General features: G+C 61.0%; 2 protein-coding genes across 2 annotated transcripts; one reads left to right on the forward strand and one right to left on the reverse strand.

Moving 5' to 3' along the window:
• Positions 1-1,276: 1,276 nt before the first annotated feature.
• On the forward strand, positions 1,277-7,637 carry LOC132323071 (nephrin-like; the record flags this gene model as incomplete). The annotated part of the gene is made up of 9 exons (XM_059837883.1): positions 1,277-1,433; positions 2,048-2,182; positions 3,114-3,401; positions 5,165-5,276; positions 5,798-5,961; positions 6,416-6,624; positions 6,887-6,950; positions 7,039-7,091; positions 7,540-7,637. Coding segments are annotated over 9 exons (1,227 nt in total), but the record flags the coding sequence as incomplete, so codon positions are not given.
• Positions 7,638-8,136: 499 nt separating this feature from the next.
• LOC132323072 (RNA-binding protein 42-like) lies at positions 8,137-15,969 on the reverse strand. Its single transcript, XM_059837884.1, has 4 exons — positions 15,776-15,969; positions 14,384-14,504; positions 12,204-12,398; positions 8,137-9,547 (listed from the first exon to the last, which is right to left on the reverse strand). Exons 1-4 carry the CDS (start codon positions 15,881-15,883, stop codon positions 9,435-9,437), a joined length of 537 nt encoding a protein of 178 aa, XP_059693867.1. The 5' UTR covers positions 15,884-15,969; the 3' UTR covers positions 8,137-9,434.
• Positions 15,970-17,500: the final 1,531 nt, after the last annotated feature.

The raw sequence follows: 17,500 nt of genomic DNA on the forward strand, positions 1-17,500 counted from the left end.
TATTTTGGGTCCGTTTCAGTGCCATTTTTGGGTTATTTTGGGGCTATTTCGGGTCCGTTTCAGTGCCATTTTTGGGTTATTTTGGGGGCTATTTTGGGTCCATTTTTGGCCATTTTTGGGTTATTTTGGGGCTATTTTGGGTCTGTTTCAGTGCCATTTTTGGGTTATTTTGGGGCTATTTCGGGTCCGTTTCAGTGCCATTTTTGGGTTATTTTGGGGCTATTTTGGGTCCGTCTCAGTGCCATTTTTGGGTTATTTCGGGGCTATTTTGGGTCCGTTTCAGTGCCATTTTTGGGTTATTTTGGGGCTATTTTGGGGTCCATATTTTGGCCATTTTTGGGTTATTTTGGGGCTATTTTGGTTCCGTTTCAGTGCCATTTTTGGGTTATTTCGGGGCTATTTCGGGTCCGTTTCAGTGCCATTTTTGGGTTATTTTGGGGCTATTTTGGTTCCGTCTCAGTGCCATTTTTGGGTTATTTTGGGGGCTATTTCGGGTCCGTTTCAGTGCCATTTTTGGGTTATTTCGGGGCTATTTTGGTCCATTTTTTGGCCATTTTTGGGTTATTTCGGGGCTATTTTGGGTCCGTTTCAGTGCCATTTTTGGGTTATTTTGGGGCTATTTTGGGTCCATTTCAGTGCCATTTTTGGGTTATTTCGGGGCTATTTTGGGTCCATATTTTGGCCATTTTTGGGTTATTTTGGGGCTATTTTGGGTCCGTTTCAGTGCCATTTTTGGGTTATTTTGGGGCTATTTCGGGTCCGTTTCAGTGCCATTTTTGGGTTATTTTGGGGCTATTTTGGGTCCATTTTTTGGCCATTTTTGGGTTATTTTGGGGCTATTTTGGGTCTGTTTCAGTGCCATTTTTGGGTTATTTTGGGGCTATTTCGGGTCCGTTTCAGTGCCATTTTTGGGTTATTTTGGGGCTATTTTGGGTCCGTCTCAGTGCCATTTTTGGGTTATTTCGGGGCTATTTTGGGTCCGTTTCAGTGCCATTTTTGGGTTATTTTGGGGCTATTTTGGGGTCCATATTTTGGCCATTTTTGGGTTATTTTGGGGCTATTTTGGTTCCGTTTCAGTGCCATTTTTGGGTTATTTCGGGGCTATTTCGGGTCCGTTTCAGTGCCATTTTTGGGTTATTTTGGGGCTATTTTGGTTCCGTCTCAGTGCCATTTTTGGGTTATTTTGGGGCTATTTCGGGTCCGTTTCAGTGCCATTTTTGGGTTATTTTGGGGCTATTTTGGGTCCGTCTCAGTGCCATTGTCCCCTCTCCCCCAGGGTGACTCGGGGTCCCCCCTGGAGCTGCCGCCGGGGCTGGAGCCGCTGCCGGGGGGTCCCGGGGGGGCCCTGAGGGTCTCGGGGGCGCGGCGGGACCTGGGGGGGCCCTACGAGTGCAGCGTGGACTCGGGGGTGCCGCCCCCCCGCCCGCGCCATCGTCCGGCTGCTCGTCAGATGTGAGGGGGCGGGGCTAAAGGGGTGGGGGAGGGGCTAAACGGGATGGGGGAGGGGCTTAAGGAGTGGGGGAGGGGCTAGAAGGGGTGAGGGAGGGGTTAAATGGGGACTCGGGGGTGCCGCCCCCCACCCGCGCCATCGTCCGGCTGCTCGTCAGATGTGAGGGGGCGGGGCTAAAGGGATGGGGGAGGGGCTAACCGGGCGGGGGGAGGGGCTAGAAGGGGTGGGGTTAATGGGGAGGGGCTAAATGGGGACTCGGGGGTGCCGCCCCCTTCCTGCGCCATTGTGTGACTTGGTCAGATGGGAGGGGGCGGGGCTAAAAGGATGGGGGAGGAGCTACAGGGGGTGTGGTTACTGTGGGAGGGGTTAAATGGGAGGAAGGGTTTAAGGGGCGGGGCTAATGAAGGAGGGGACAAAGAGGGAGGAGCAAATGGGAAATGGGCGGGGCTAACTGTGGTGGGACAAAGGATAGGAGCCAATTGTGGGCGTGGTCACAACGAGGGCGGCCAATGGGGGTTGCCCTGATGGTGAATCAGCCAATGAGAGCGTCCAACAGGGGGCGCCCTCCTCCTGACCCCTCCCCCTCCCCCTTTTCAGACGGTCCCGAGATGGAGGCGGAGCCAGAGGAGGGGGAGGGGCCGGGGGCGGGGCCTGGGGTGGTGCTGGTGCCCGAGGGGGCGGAGTCAGCGACGCTGCGGTGCCGAGCCCGGGGAGTGCCGGGGGTGGAGCTGAGTTGGGAGAGGAATGGGAGGAGCCTGCGAACTGGGGAGCCCGGGTGAGGAACTGGGATAAACTGGGAGGGACTGGGATGGGTAAAAAGGGGATTGGGGGTTACTGGTTTATACTGGGAGGGGCTGGGAGTGGATTGGGAGGGACTGGGAGGGACTGGGATGGGTCAAAAGGGGATTGGGGGTTACTGGTTTATACTGGGAGGAGATTGGGGCTCTTCCCAGTTGACCCCAGTCCATCCCAGTTCATACCAGTATGGCCCAGTTTGTTCCATTGACCCCAGACCACCTCAGCTCCTCCCAGTTTACCCCAATCCTCCTCCAATCCCCTCCCAGTCCTTCCCAGTAACACCAACCCCCAAACCAGTAGAAACCAGTAACCCCAAATGCCCTTTTAATCCCTCCCAGTCCCTCCCAGTCCCCCCCAGTCCCTCCCAGTTCCCCCCCAGTCCCCTTCAATCCTCCCACAGTCCCTCCCAGTCTCTCCCAGTAACGCCAATCCCCCAACCAGTATAAACCAGTAACCCCAAATCCCCTTTTAACCCCCTCCCAGTCCATCCCAGTCCCTCCCAGTCCCCCTCAATCCCCTCCCAGTCCCCCCCAGTCACTCCCAGTCCCTTCCAGTCCACCCCAATCCCCTCCCAGTCCCCTCCCAATCTCCTCCCAGTCCCTCCCAGTCCAACCCAATCCCACCCCAGTCCCCTCCCAGTCCCTCCCAGTCCCTCCCAGTCCCTCCCAGTCCCCCCCAGTCCCACCCCAGTCCCCTCCAATCTCCTCCCAGTCCATCCCAGTCCCCCCCAGTCCCTCCCAGTCCCCCCCAATCCCATCCCAGTCCCTCCCAGTCCCTCCCAGTCCCTCCCACTCCCCTCCCAGTCCCTCCCAGTGCCCCCCCTGACCCCAGTCTCCCCCATACTGGTCCCAGTTCGCCGTTCCAGGAGCTCCAGTGGCGGGAGGGGCCCTGGACCAGCTCCGTGCTCAGCGTCACCAACGTCACCGGGGCCCCCGCGCGCGCCTGCGCCGACGCTTCCTCCAGGCCCACCAGTCCCACCAGTCCCACCAGTCCCACCAGGCCCCCCGGCCCCGCTACCGCTACCAGAACGTGCCGTCGGACTGGGAGCACTGGGAGCACTGGGAGGGGGCCAACGGCACCGTGGGCGTCTTCGACTGCGTGGCCACCAACGAGAGGGGCACGGCCAGGAGGAGGATGAGGCTGCGGCTGGGGGGTGGGGCTGGGACTGGGAGGGACTGGGAGGGACTGGGAGGGGATTGGGGGGGACTGGGAGGGACTGGGAGGGACTGGGAGGGGATTGGGGGGACTGGGAGGGGATTGGGGGGGACTGGGAGGGACTGGGAGGGACTGGGAGGGACTGGGAGGGACTGGGAGGGGATTGTGGGGGACTGGGAGGGACTGGGATGGGATTGGGATGGACTGGGAGGGGATTGGGATGGACTGGGAGGGGATTGGGAGGGACTGGGAGGGGATTGGTGGGGCATTGGGATGGACTGGGAGGGACTGGGAGGGACTGGAAGGGAACTGGGGGAACTGGGATGGGATTGGGAGGGACTGGGAGGGTCTGGGATGGACTGGGAGGGGATCGGGGGGGGACTGGGATGGACTGGGGGAGACTGGGAGGGACTGGGATGGGATTGGGGGGGACTGGGAGGGAACTGGGATGGGACTGGGAGGGACTGGGAGGGGATTGGGGGGACTGGGGTGGGATTGGGTTGGACTGGGAGGGACTGGGGGGGGATTGGTGGGGCATTGGGATGGACTGGGAGGGGATTGGGGGGGACTGGGAGGGACTGGGAGGGACTGGGAGGGGATTGGGGGGGACTGGGAGGGACTGGGATGGGACTGGGAGGGACTGGGACAAACTAGGAGGGACTGGGGGGAATTGGTGGGGGACTGGGAAGAACTGGGGAGGGATTGAGGGGGACTGGGATGGACTGGGAGGTACTGGGAGGGAATTGGGGAGATACTGGGAGGGGATTGAGGGGCACTGGGATGGACTGGGAGGGGATTGGAGGGGACTGGGATGGACTGGGATGGGATTGGGGGGGACTGGGAGGGGATTGGGGGGACTGGGAAGGACTGGGATAAACTGGGAGGGGTTGGGAGGGGTGGGAGGGGTAAAATGGCACATGGGGTTACTGGTTTTTACTGGTTTGGGGTTGTGGGTAACTGAGAAGGGCTGTGAGGGGACAGGGAAGGGACTGGGATGAACTGGGAGAGACTGGGAGGGACTGGGAAGGGGTAAAAAGTAAATTTGGGGCTACTGGTGTATACTGGGAGGGACTGGGAGGAGCATTGTGGGTACTGGGCTCATACTGGGAGTATCTGGGATTGTACTGGGGTCGTACTGGGAGCACTCTGGGCTCACAGTGGGAGGAACTGGGAAGGGCTAAAACCTGGATTTGGGGTGACTGGTTTATACTGGGAGGGACTGGGAGGAGCACTGTGGGTACTGGGCTCATACTGGAAGCACTGGGCTCATACTGGACTCATACTGGGAGCACTGGGCTCATACTGGGAGCACTGGGATCACACAGGGATTGAACTGGGATCATACTGGGAGCACTGGGCTCATACTGGGAGCACTGGGCTCATACTGGGATTGTACTGGGATCACACTGGGAGCACTGGGCTCATACTGGGAGCACTGGGATCACACAGGGATTGTACTGGGATCATACTGGGAGCCCTGGGCTCATACTGGGAGCACTGGGATCACAGTGGGATTGAACTGGGCTCATACTGGGCTCATACTGGAAGCACTGGGATCATACTGGACTCATACTGGGAGAACTGGGCTCATACTGGGATTGTACTGGGATCACACTGGGAGCCCTGGGCTCATACTGGGAGCACTGGGATCACACAGGGATTGTACTGGGCTCATACTGGGAGCACTGGGCTCATACTGGGCTCATACTGGGGGTTACTGGGAGGCCAGGGGTGTCTCACGGGCTCCGTCCCCGCCCCCAGACCGGCCGGACCCCCCGCGGGCCCTGCGGCTCTCGGGGCTCTCGGGGACCTCCCTGAGCCTGGCCTGGGAGCCGGGCTGGGACGGCGGCCTGCCCCAGCACTTCCTGCTCCGGTAGGGGGCGCCCTGACCCTCCCCGAGCCACTTCCGGTTTCCAGAACGAGCTTCCCGTTCCGCCCACACTGACTTCCGGTTATTTAGAGCGATCCTTGTACCACTTCCGGTCTTTATGCACCAACTTCCGGTTGCTTTTTGCAACTTCCGGTCTCCCATACTAACTTCCGGCCGCTTCCATCGTTCCCAGGGTTACTTTCGATTCCCCCCCCACAAACTTACTGTTCAGTTGCGTCACTTCCGGTCCATCAAACGACACTTCCGGTTCTGTTGGGTCGCTTCCGGTCGACCCATGCACGCTTCCGGCCCCTTACAGCCTTCTCTGCGTTACTTCCGGTCCCCCCCAACAAACATCCGGCAAATCCGGGTCACTTCCGGTCCGCCCACCCCAGTTTTGGTTTCATTATTGGTTCCATTTTTGGCTCCGCCCACTTTTTGCCTCCTCACGGGGTTTCCCGACCCCTGCACGCTTTAACTTTTGGCCACGCCCCCTCCTCACTTTTTCTCCTACCCTCCCACAGCGCAGACGGGCCGGACGCCCCTCCCCCACCCGCCGCTCTCGTCACTTCCGGTTTCTCCCTGACGCTGAGCGGGCTTCGCCCGGACACGCCCTATGACGTCACCGTGCGCGCGCGCAACGCCCGCGGGGACAGCGCCCCCGTGCGGCTGAGAGCCGTCACTTCCGGTAGGGAAATGGCGCCAAAACCCGAAATTGAAGCCAAAAAGGAGGGGGCGGGGCCTGGGGATGACGTCAGACAAAGGGGAAATGGCCGCCGGAAGCCCTGTTAAGAACTTCCGGTTGTATCCCGGAAGCGGTGAAGTGCTGGGATGAGATTTTTGATAACCGGATGTCGCCAAGACGGAACCGGAAATGGGGGGGGGGGTTAAGGAAACCGGAAGTTGTGCGGGAAACCGGAACTCGCCGCTTCTGATGGTAAAAAAAAAGGCTGAAACCGGAACCGGAAGTTAGAGCACTACCGGAAGTGTGGGATAAACCCGGAAGCAGCCATGAAAAACGACTGGAAGAGGGTGGGCGTGGCCAGAGACGCAATGCAGGCTGGGATAGGACCCGCAGGTGAACCGGAAGTGACCAAAACCTGACCGGAAGTGACTTTTTTCCCCTTTCCCTTCCCTCCCAGCCGTGCCCGAGGCCCCGCCCCCGCGGTGGGAGGAGCCGGCAGCGCCCCCTGGCGGCGCGGAGGACCCGGCGCTGCCCGTCCTGCAGGGGGCGCTGGCGGCGCTGGGTGGGCTCCTCCTCCTGGCTGCGCTGGGGGCGGGGCTCGGTTGCTGCTACTTCCGGTGGGGGCGGGGCTTGCACCGCCGAGCGGCCGAGGAGGGGGTGGAGACGGTGAGGGGGGAGGGGCAAGGTGGGGGCAGGGCGGGTGTGGGGGAGGGGTAAATTTAAAAGGGGAGGGGCCAGCTTTGTAGGTGGGGGAGGGGCAGTTTTGGACATGGGGGAGGGGCGGGTTTAGAGGTGGGGGAGGGGCGACTTGGAAGTTTATGGGTGGGGGAGGGGCGGGTTTAGACGCAGCAGAGGTGTGGATTCAGGGTGGGGGAGGGGCCATTTTTGGGCGTGCCTTGCAGTGACCCCGCCCCTCCCTCACCCCCAGCCCAGCTCTGAAGGTTCCCGGGGCCCCCCCAGCTCTGGCTCCGCCCCCTGGGAGCCGCCCAAGGGTGAGTGGGGGGAGGGGCGGGGCGGTGGGAGGAGGGGAGGGGCTGGTGCCCATCCCCCACCCCTCACCTGCCGCCCCTCCCCCCCCAGGGGCGGAGCCTCACCTGTACGAGGAGGTGGAGCCGTGGGGGGGCTACGAGGAGGTGAGGGGGGAGGGGCGGGGTGGGGGGGAAGGGCCTGAGGTGGGGGAGGGTCGTGGGGAGGATTTAGGGGTGGGGGAGGGGCTGAGGATGAGATTTAGTGGTGGGGGAGTGGCCTCAGGTGGGGGAGGGGCAGAAAGACTCCAGAAAAGTGGGGGAGGGGCCCAGGAGGAGATCCTGGGGTGGGGGGAGGGGCTGGGAAGGGAATTTAGGGGTGGGGGAGGGGCACAGAAAGAGTCCAGAGGCCTGGGGGGAGGGGCCGGAGGTGGGGGAGGGGCCACAGGAGGTGTTTTGGGGTGGGGGAGGGGCAGAAGGCGAGTCCAAGAGGTGGGGGAGGGGCCCAGGAGCTGCTTTGGGGGGGGTGGGGGAGGGGCCAGGGGATGGTTCAGGGGTGGGGGAGGGGCAAAGAGCAGCTCTGACCCCTCCCCCTCCCCCTCCCCTCCCCCCCCAGGTGCCCCCGGAGCCGCTCGTGACCCCCCAGGGGGAGCTGGTCTGAGGGGGCGGGGCCTCGGGCAGAGCCCCGCCCACAAATAAACCACACCCCTTCCCAGTTCCAACCAGTGCAGTCTGCTTCCTTCCCAGTTCAAACCAGTCCATCCCAGTTCCTTCCCAGTTAATCCCAGTTAATCCCAGTCCTCTCCAGCCCCTCCCAGTTTATCCCAGTCAGGGCTGTCTCAGTCCCAGTTTGTCCCAGTTTGGGTTATCTCAATCCCAGTCCGTCCCAGTTCATTCCAATCCCTCCCAGCCCCTCCCAGTTCATCCCAGTTTGGGTTATCTCAATCCCAGTCCCTCCCAGCCCCTCCCAGTTCATCCCAGTTTGGGTTATCTCAATCCCAGTCCCTCCCAGTCCGTCCCAGTTCATTCCAATCCCTCCCAACCCCTCCCAGTTCATCCCAGTTTGGGTTATCTCAATCCCAGTCCCTCCCAGTCCATCCCAGTTCATTCCAATCCCTCCCAGCCCCTCCCAGTTCATCCCAGTTTGGGTTATCTCAATCCCAGTCCCTCCCAGTCCATCCCAGTCCCTCCCAGTCACACACCAACACCTCGGCACAGCCCTAACTTCACCTTTATTGCCGTCCCGCTCCCTCCCAGTCCCTCCCAGTTTGTCCCAGTCCGTCCCAGTCCGGGTTATCTCAGCCCCAGTCTGTCCCAGTCCATCCCAGTTCGGGCCATCTCAGGCCCAGTCTGTCCCAGTTTGTCCCAGTTCAGGCCATCTCAGGCCCAGTCTGTCCCAGTTTGTCCCAGTTCAGGCCATCTCAGGCCCAGTCTGTCCCAGTTTGTCCCAGTTGGGGCCATCTCAGGCCCAGTCTGTCCCAGTCCATCCCAGTTCGGGCTATCTCAGGCCCAGTTTGTCCCAGTCCGTCCCAGTTGGGGCTATCTCAGGCCCAGTCTGTCCCAGTCCGTCCCAGTTGGGGCTATCTCAGGCCCAGTCTGTCCCAGTCTGTCCCAGTTTGTCCCAGTTCGGGCTATCTCAGGCCCAGTTAGTCCCAGTCCATCCCAGTTGGGGCCATCTCAGGCCCAGTCTGTCCCAGTCCATCCCAGTTTGGGCCATCTCAGGCCCAGTCTGTCCCAGTTTGTCCCAGTCTGGGCCATCTCAGGCCCAGTCTGTCCCAGTTTGTCCCAGTTCGGGCCATCTCAGGCCCAGTCTGTCCCAGTCCGTCCCAGTTCGGGCCATCTCAGGCCCAGTCTGTCCCAGTTTGTCCCAGTTGGGGCTATCTCAGGCACAGTCTGTCCCAGTCTGTCCCAGTTTGTCCCAGTTGGGGCCATCTCAGGCCCAGTCTGTCCCAGTCTGTCCCAGTTTGTCCCAGTTTGGGCCATCTCAGGCCCAGTCTGTCCCAGTCCATCCCAGTTCGGGCCATCTCAGGCCCAGTCTGTCCCAGTTTGTCCCAGTTGGGGCCATCTCAGGCCCAGTCTGTCCCAGTCTGTCCCAGTTTGTCCCAGTTGGGGCCATCTCAGGCCCAGTCTGTCCCAGTCTGTCCCAGTTGGGGCTCTCTCAGGCCCAGTCTGTCCCAGTTTGTCCCAGTTGGGGCTATCTCAGGCCCAGTCTGTCCCAGTCTGTCCCAGTCCATCCCAGTTGGGGCTATCTCAGGCCCAGTCTGTCCCAGTTTGTCCCAGTTGGGGCCATCTCAGGCCCAGTCTGTCCCAGTCTGTCCCAGTCCATCCCAGTTGGGGCTATCTCAGGCCCAGTCTGTCCCAGTCTGTCCCAGTTGGGGCTCTCTCAGGCCCAGTCTGTCCCAGTTTGTCCCAGTTGGGGCCATCTCAGCCCCAGTCTGTCCCAGTCCATCCCAGTTGGGGCTATCTCAGCCCCAGTCTGTCCCAGTCTGTCCCAGTTTGTCCCAGTTGGGGCTATCTCAGGCCCAGTTTCTTCTTCTCGCGCTGTTTGCGCCTCACCACCTCCAGGTTCCGATCCTTCCATTGGCTCTTGCGCAGCTTGATGGGCCGGCTGCCCACGTACTTCCCTGGGGGAAACTGGCCTTACTGGGAGCACTGGGAGGGACTGGGAGGGACTGGGGGGGGACTGGGATGGACTGGGATAAACTGGGAGGGGATCCGGGCGGACTGGGGGGGACTGGGAGAGAGTGGGAGGGGCTGGGAGGGACTGGGATGGACTGGGATGGACTGGGAGGGGATTGGGAGAGAGTGGGAGGGGCTGGGAGAGACTGGGATGGACTGGGAGGGACTGGGAGGGGATTGGGAGGTTGGGGGTCCCCAGAGTTCCCACTATGATTCCAATGTCCCCGATGTCCCCAGTGTCCCCGGATCCCCCTGATGTCCCCAGTGTCCCCAGGGTGTCCCCAATGTCGCCAGGGTGTCTCCAGTGTCCCCGATCCCCTCAATGTCCCCAGTGTCCCCAGGGTGTCCCCAAACTGTCCCCAATGTCCCCAGGGTGTCCCCAGACTGTCCCCAATGTCCCCAATGTCCCCAGGGTGTCCCCAGACTGTCCCCAATGTCCCCAAGGTCCCCAGGCTGTCCCCAATGTCCCCAGAGTGTCCCCTCACCGTTCATCTCGCGCATGGCCCTGACGCAGTCGTTGGGGTCCTTGAAGGACACGAAGCCGTAGCCCCAATGTCCCCAGGCTGTCCCCAATGTCCCCAGGGCTGTCCCCAATGTCCCCAATGTCCCCAGGCTGTCCCCAATGTCCCCAATGTCCCCTCACCGTTCATCTCGCGCATGGCCCTGACGCAGTCGTTGGGCTCCTTGAAGGACACGAAGCCGTAGCCCCAATGTCCCCAATCTCCTGGGTGCTCCCAATCCCCCTGATGTCCCCAATGTCCCCAGGCTGTCCCCAAGGTCCCCAGGCTGTCCCCAATGTCCCCAAGGTCCCCTCACCGTTCATCTCGCGCATGGCCCTGACGTAGTCGTTGGGGTCCTTGAAGGACACGAAGCCGTAGCCCCAATGTCCCCAATGTCCCCAATCCCCCCGATGTCCCTGATCCCCTGGGTGTCCCCAATGTCCCCAGGCTGTCCCCAATGTCCCCAGGCTGTCCCCAATGTCCCCTCACCGTTCATCTCGCGCATGGCCCTGACGCAGTCGTTGGGCTCCTTGAAGGACACGAAGCCGTAGCCCCAATGTCCCCAATCCCCTGGGTGTTCCCAATGTCCCTGATGTCCCCAACGTCCCCAGGCTGTCCCCAATGTCCCCAAGGATGCCCCCAATGTCCCCTCACCGTTCATCTCGCGCATGGCCCTGACGCAGTCGTTGGGGTCCTTGAAGGACACGAAGCCGTAGCCCCAATGTCCCCAGTGCCCCCAATCCCCCCGATGTCCCCAATGTCCCCAGACTGTCCCCAACGTCCCCTCACCCACCGTTCATCTCGCGCATGGCCCTGACGTAGTCGTTGGGGTCCTTGAAGGACACGAAGCCGTAGCCCCAATGTCCCCAGTGTCCCCAATGTCCCCAGGCTGTCCCCAATGTCCCTTTGGTGTCCCCAGGCTGTCCCCAATGTCCCCTCACCCACCGTTCATCTCGCGCATGGCCCTGACGCAGTTGTTGGGGTCCTTGAAGGACACGAAGCCGTAGCCCCAATGTCCCCAATCCCCCTGATGTCCCTGATCCCCCCAGTGTCCCCAGGCTGTCCCCAACGTCCCCAGGGTGTCCCCAAGGTCCCCAGGCTGTCCCCAATGTCCCCAATGTCCCCAGACTGTCCCCAATGTCCCCTCACCGTTCATCTCGCGCATGGCCCTGACGCAGTCGTTGGGGTCCTTGAAGGACACGAAGCCGTAGCCCCAATGTCCCCAGTGCCCCCAATCCCCCCGATGTCCCTGATCCCCCCTGGGTGTCCCCAGACTGTCCCCAGACTGTCCCCAACGTCCCCTCACCGTTCATCTCGCGCATGGCCCTGACGTAGTCGTTGGGGTCCTTGAAGGACACGAAGCCGTAGCCCCAAAGTCCCCAATGTCCCCTGGGTGTTCCCAATCCCCCTGATGTCCCCAATGTCCCCAATGTCCCCAGTGCCCCCAATCCCCCCGATGTCCCTGATCCCCCCAGTGTCCCCAATGTCCCCAATGTCCCCAATGTCCCTGATGTCCCTGATCCCCTCAGTGTCCCCAAGGTCCCCAGGCTGTCCCCAATGTCCCCAATGTCCCCAATGTCCCCTCACCGTTCATCTCGCGCATGGCCCTGACGCAGTCGTTGGGGTCCTTGAAGGACACGAAGCCGTAGCCCCAATGTCCCTGATGTCCCTGATCCCCTGGGTGTCCCCAATGTCCCCAATGTCCCCAGGCTGTCCCCAATGTCCCCTCACTCACCGTTCATCTCGCGCATGGCCCTGACGCAGTCGTTGGGGTCCTTGAAGGACACGAAGCCGTAGCCCCAAAGTCCCCAATCCCCCTGATGTCCCTGATCCCCCCAGTGTCCCCAATGTCCCCAGGGTGTCCCCAATGTCCCTGATGTCCCTGATCCCCTCAGTGTCCCCAAGGTCCCCAGGCTGTCCCCAATGTCCCCAGACTGTCCCCTCACCGTTCATCTCGCGCATGGCCCTGACGTAGTCGTTGGAGTCCTTGAAGGACACGAAGCCGTAGCCCCAATGTCCCCAGTGCCCCCAATCCCCCCGATGTCCCTGATGTCCCCAATGTCCCCAGGCTGTCCCCAATGTCCCCAGGGTGTCCCCTCACCGTTCATCTCGCGCATGGCCCTGACGTAGTCGTTGGGGTCCTTGAAGGACACGAAGCCGTAGCCCTTGGTCTTGCCCGAGCGCTTGTCCCGGATCACCTTGGCCTTCAGGAAGGACGGGAAGCGCCCGAAGGCGCGGCCCAGCGTCTCGTCGTTCACCTCGTTGCCCAGGTCCCCGCAGAAGATGCGGAAATCGTCTGAGTTTGGGGCGAAAAACGGCGATTTTGGGTCATTTTGGGGTTCTGGAATCATTACTGAGGTTATGGGGTCGTTACGAGGTCACACAGGGTCACGGGGACACCCCAAAGGTCGTGGTCAGGCTCAAGGTGTCACCATTGACCTCATTCTCCAAATCCCAAAGAAAGATCTGGAAATCGTCTGAGTTTGGGGCGAAAAACAGCGATTTTGGGTCATTTTGGGGTTCTGGAATCATTACTGAGGTTATGGGGTCGTTATGAGGTCATGCAGGGTCACGGGGACACCCCAAGGTCGTGGTCAGGCTCAAGGTGTCACCATTGACCTCATTCTCCAAATCCCAAAGAAAGATCTGGAAATGGTCTGGAATTGGGGTGAAAAACGGCGATTTTGGGTCATTTTGGGGTTCTGGAATCATTTCTGAGGTTATGGGGTCGTTACGAGGTCATCCAGGGTCATGGGGACACCCCAAGGTCGTGGTCAGGCTCAAGGTGTCGCCATTGACCTCATCCCATAAATCCCAAAGAAAGATCTGGAAATGGTCTGGAATTGGGGTGAAAAACGGCGATTTTGGGTCATTTTGGGGCTCTGGAATCATTACTGAGGTTATGGGGTCGTTAGGAGGTTACACAGGGTCATGGGGACACCCCAAGGTCGTGGTCAGGCTCAAGGTGTCGCCATTGACCTCATCCCACACATCTCAAAGAAAGATCTGGAAATGGTCTGGAATTGGGGCGAAAAACGGCGATTTTGGGTCATTTTGGGGTTCTGGAATCATTACTGAGGTTAGGGGGTCGTTATGAGGTCACACAGGGTCACGGGGACACCCCAAGGTCGTGGTCAGGCTCAAGGTGTCACCATTGACCTCATTCTCCAAATCCCAAAGAAAGATCTGGAAATGGTCTGAGTTTGGGGTGAAAAACGGCGATTTTGGGTCATTTTGGGGTTCTGGAATCGTTACTGAGGTTATGGGGTCGTTATGAGGTCACGCAGGGTCATGGGGACACCCCAAGGTCGTGGTCAGGCTCAAGGTGTCACCATTGACCTCATTCTCCAAATCCCACAGAAAGATCTGGAAATGGTCTGGAATTGAGGCGAAAAACGGCGATTTTGGGTCATTTTGGGGTCATCATAAAATTCTGGGATCATCACAGAGTTTTGGGGTCCTGGGGGGACCTCGGGGTCAGGACCTGGCTCAGGATCTTGTCCTGGACCTCGTTCCCCAAAACGCCACAAAACCCGTCTGGGTTTGGGGCAAAAAACGGCGAATTTGGGTCATTTTGGGATTTGGGGTCATTGGTGACGTCACGGAATCGTTCTGGGCTCAGCCAGAGGTCTGGGGACACCCCAGAGGTCACCTGGGGACCCCCAGTCCCTCCCAGCCCCTCCCAGTATAAACCAGTAACGTCCCAGTCCCTCCCAGTTTATCCCAGTCCCCCCCAATCCCATCCCAGTCCTCTCCCAGTCCCTCCCAGTCCCCCCCAGTCCCTCCCAGTTTATCCCAGTCCCTCCCAGTCCCCCCCAATCCCCTCCCAGTCCCCCCCAATCCCCTCCCAGTTCCCCCCAATCCCCTCCCAGTTCCCCCCAGTCCCTCCCAGTTCCTCCCAGTCCCCCCCAATCCCCTCCCAGTTCCCCCCAGTCCCCCCTAATCCCATCCCAGTCCCTCCCAGTCCCCCCCAATCCCCTCCCAGTCCCTCCCAGTGTCTCCCAGTCCCTCCCAGTCGCATCCCATTCCCCCCCAGTCCTCTCCCAGTCCCATCCCAGTCCCTCCCAGTCCCATCCCAGTCCATCCCAGTCCCTCCCAGTTTATCCCAATCCCCTCCCAGTCCCTCCCAGTCCTCTCCCAGTCCCTCCCAGTTTATCCCAATCCCCTCCCAGTCCCTCCCAGTTTATCCCAGTCCATCCCAGTCCATCCCAGCCCCTCCCAGTCCCTCCCAGTCCCCTCCCAGTCCCTCCCAAACCCCTCCCAGTCCCTCCCAGTACAAACCAGCGTCCCACTCCAGCAGACTGGGATCCTCCCAGCTGCTCCCGGCCGCCGTGCGGATGCAGCGCTTCAGCCGCTCGCCCCGCCCCTTCCGCTTGTCCTCGGCCGCCGGCTCCGCCCCCACCTGCGGGACGCCTGTCAATCACCCGGGACACGCCCACCCCCACCCGAGACCCACCCACTCGGCTCTAGCCACGCCCAACCCACAATGACTCCTAAATTTGGGGCTCCGCCCATTTCTAGGCAGCCGCGCCTTGTCCTAATGGACACCTGTCAATCACACAGGACACGCCCACCTTGAAGGAAAACCCCAAGTTTGGAAGCTCCGCCCCCTTTTGGATCTCCCCACCCTATCTCTATAGGCAGCTGTCAATCAGCTGGACACGCCCACCTCACTGCAGACACACCCACTCCACTAGGGACACGCCTACTCCTCTCTAGCCATGCCCAACCAATTAAAACACCTCCTAAATTGGTGGCCCCGCCCCCTTTTGTGCAGCCTTGTCTCACAAGAATGTGTCAATCAATCTGGACACGCCCACCCCACCCAGGACACGCCCACTCCACTCTGGCCACGCCCAACCCATTTAAATAAACCCTAAATTTAGAGGCTCCGCCCCCTTTCCCAAAGCTCCACCCCATCCTGAGGCACAGCTGTCACTTCTCCTGGCCACGCCCACCCCACCGTGGACACGCCCACTCCTTTCTGGCCACGCCTACCCAGTGGAAATGCCCAAATGTGGGACTCGCCCCTCATTTGCATAGCCCAACCCACATCCTGACAGGCATCTGTCAATCATCTGAAACACACCCACCACCTAGCCACGCCCACTCTTATCTGGCCACACCCACCCAGAAGAAAGGCCTCGAATTTGGAGGCTCCGCCCCCTTTTTCCAAGCCCCACCCCAGCCTGATCAACACCTGTCAATCACTCAAGACACACCCACATTCATCTGGCCACGCCCACCCACTCAAGAGGCTCCACCCCTTTTCCCACAGCCCCACCCACTTGCTCATGGACACCTGTCAATCACACATCTGTGGACACACCCACCTCTCACCACGCCCATTTCCCCCTCCTTGCCACACCCATCCATCCCTGAGGCCACACCCCCTTGGCCACAGCCACGCCCCTATGAACACCTGCCAATCATTTCCTACAGCCACACCCACTCATCTCCAGCCCCACCCACTCCATGCGTGGAAGCCCCGCCCCTTTTACCTCCACCTATATCTCAAGCTCCACCCCCTCATTTTTAGCCCCACCCACCCCCATTTTCCACCCAGGCCCCGCCCCTTTTACCTCCACCTATATCTCAAGCTCCACCCCCTCATGTTTAGCCCCACCCACCTCCATTTTCCACCCAGGCCCCGCCCCTTTAAACCCCGCCCACCTCAGGCACAGGGAAGGGCGGATCCTGTGGGCGTGGCCTGCGCAGGGGGCGTGGCACCGGTGCGATGTGGGCAGGGCCAGGGCGTGGCTCCGGAGGGGGCGTGGCCATGGCAGGGGGCGGAGCCGGGAGGCTGGGCCCAATCCGAGGCTCTTCAGGGGGCGGGGCCCTGGGGGGCGGGGTCTCCTCCTGTGGGGGTGGGGTCAGAATGGTTTAAGGGGCGGAGCCTCGTGGGGTAAAGCAGGGTGGCGATAAAAGGGGAGGGGCTTAAAAGGGAGTGGCAAAGGGGGCGTGGCTGACTGGATTTTAAAGTGGGTGGGGTTAAAGGGGCGGGGTTAAAAGGGGCGGGACCTCCTGTATGGGTAAAGGGGTGGAGCTAAAGGGGGAGGGGCTAAAAGGAGAGGAGTTAAAGGGGGCGGGGCCTCCTGTGGGTGGGGTAAAGGGGGAGGGGTGAAAGGGGGCGGGGTTACAGGCAGCAGGGGTAAAGGGGGAGGGGCTAAAAGGAGATGAGTTAAAGGGGGCGGGGCCTCCTGTGGGTGGGGTAAAGGGGGAGGGGTTAAAGGGGGCGGGGTTACAGGCAGCAGGGGTAAAGGGGGAGGGGCTAAAGGGAGATGAGTTAAAGGGGGCGGGGCCTCCTGTGGGTGGGGTAAGGGGGAGGGGTCAAAGGGGGCGGGGTTACAGGCAGCAGGGGTAAAGGGGGAGGGGCTAAAAGGTGGGGAGTGAAATGGGGAGGGGCTAAAGGGGGCGGGGCTAAGGAGTGAAGGCTAAAGGAGGAGGAGTTAAAGGGGGCGGGGTCAAAAGGGGCGGGGTCAAAAGTGGGTGAGGATAAGAGAGCTCAAGGGGGAGGGGCTAAAAGGGGAGGGTCCTGGAGGGGCGGGGCTTTGGGGGAGAGGCTAAAGGGGGCGTGGCATCCTCTTAAGGGAGAAGGATTGGGGAGGGAGGGGCCTAAAAGGGGGCGGGGCCACAGGGGGGACATTTGGGGGGGTTTGGGGACACTGGGGGGGTCCTGGGGACACTGAGGGGACATTGGGGGGCTTTGGGGACATTTGGGGACATTGGGGGGGTCCTGGGGACATTTGGGGACACTGGGGGGGGTCACGGGGACATTTGGGGACACTGGGGGGGTCCTGGGGACACTGAGGGGACACTGGGGGGGTCACGGGGACATTTGGGGACATTGGGGGGGTTTGGGAACATTTGGGGACACTGGGGGGGTCACGGGGACATTTGGGGACATTGGGGGGGTTTGGGGACATTTGGGGACATTGGGGGGCTCACAGGGACATTTGGGGACATTTGGGGACATTGGGGGGGGTCACGGGGACATTTGGGGACATTGGGGGGGGTCACAGGGGGGGACATTTGGGGACATTGGGGGGGTGACGCAGCATTGGGGACACCGAGGTGACACTGGGGGTGTCCTGGGGACATCAGGGGACATTTGGGGACACCAAGGTGACACTGGGGGGGTCACGGGGACATCTGGGGACACCGAGGTGACACTGGGGGGGTCACGGGGACATCTGGGGACATTTGGGGACACTGAGGTGACACTGGGGGGGTCACGGGGACATCTGGGGACATTTGGGGACACCAAGGTGACATTGGGGGGGGTCACAGGGACATCAGGGGACATTTGGGGACACCGAGGTGACACTGGGGGGGGTCACAGGGACATCAGGGGACATTTGGGGACACCGAGGTGACACTGGGGGGGTCACGGGGACA

This window comes from Haemorhous mexicanus, unplaced genomic scaffold, assembly GCF_027477595.1.
Source record: "Haemorhous mexicanus isolate bHaeMex1 unplaced genomic scaffold, bHaeMex1.pri scaffold_281_ctg1, whole genome shotgun sequence".
In the NCBI taxonomy this organism is placed as follows: Eukaryota; Metazoa; Chordata; class Aves; order Passeriformes; family Fringillidae; genus Haemorhous; species Haemorhous mexicanus.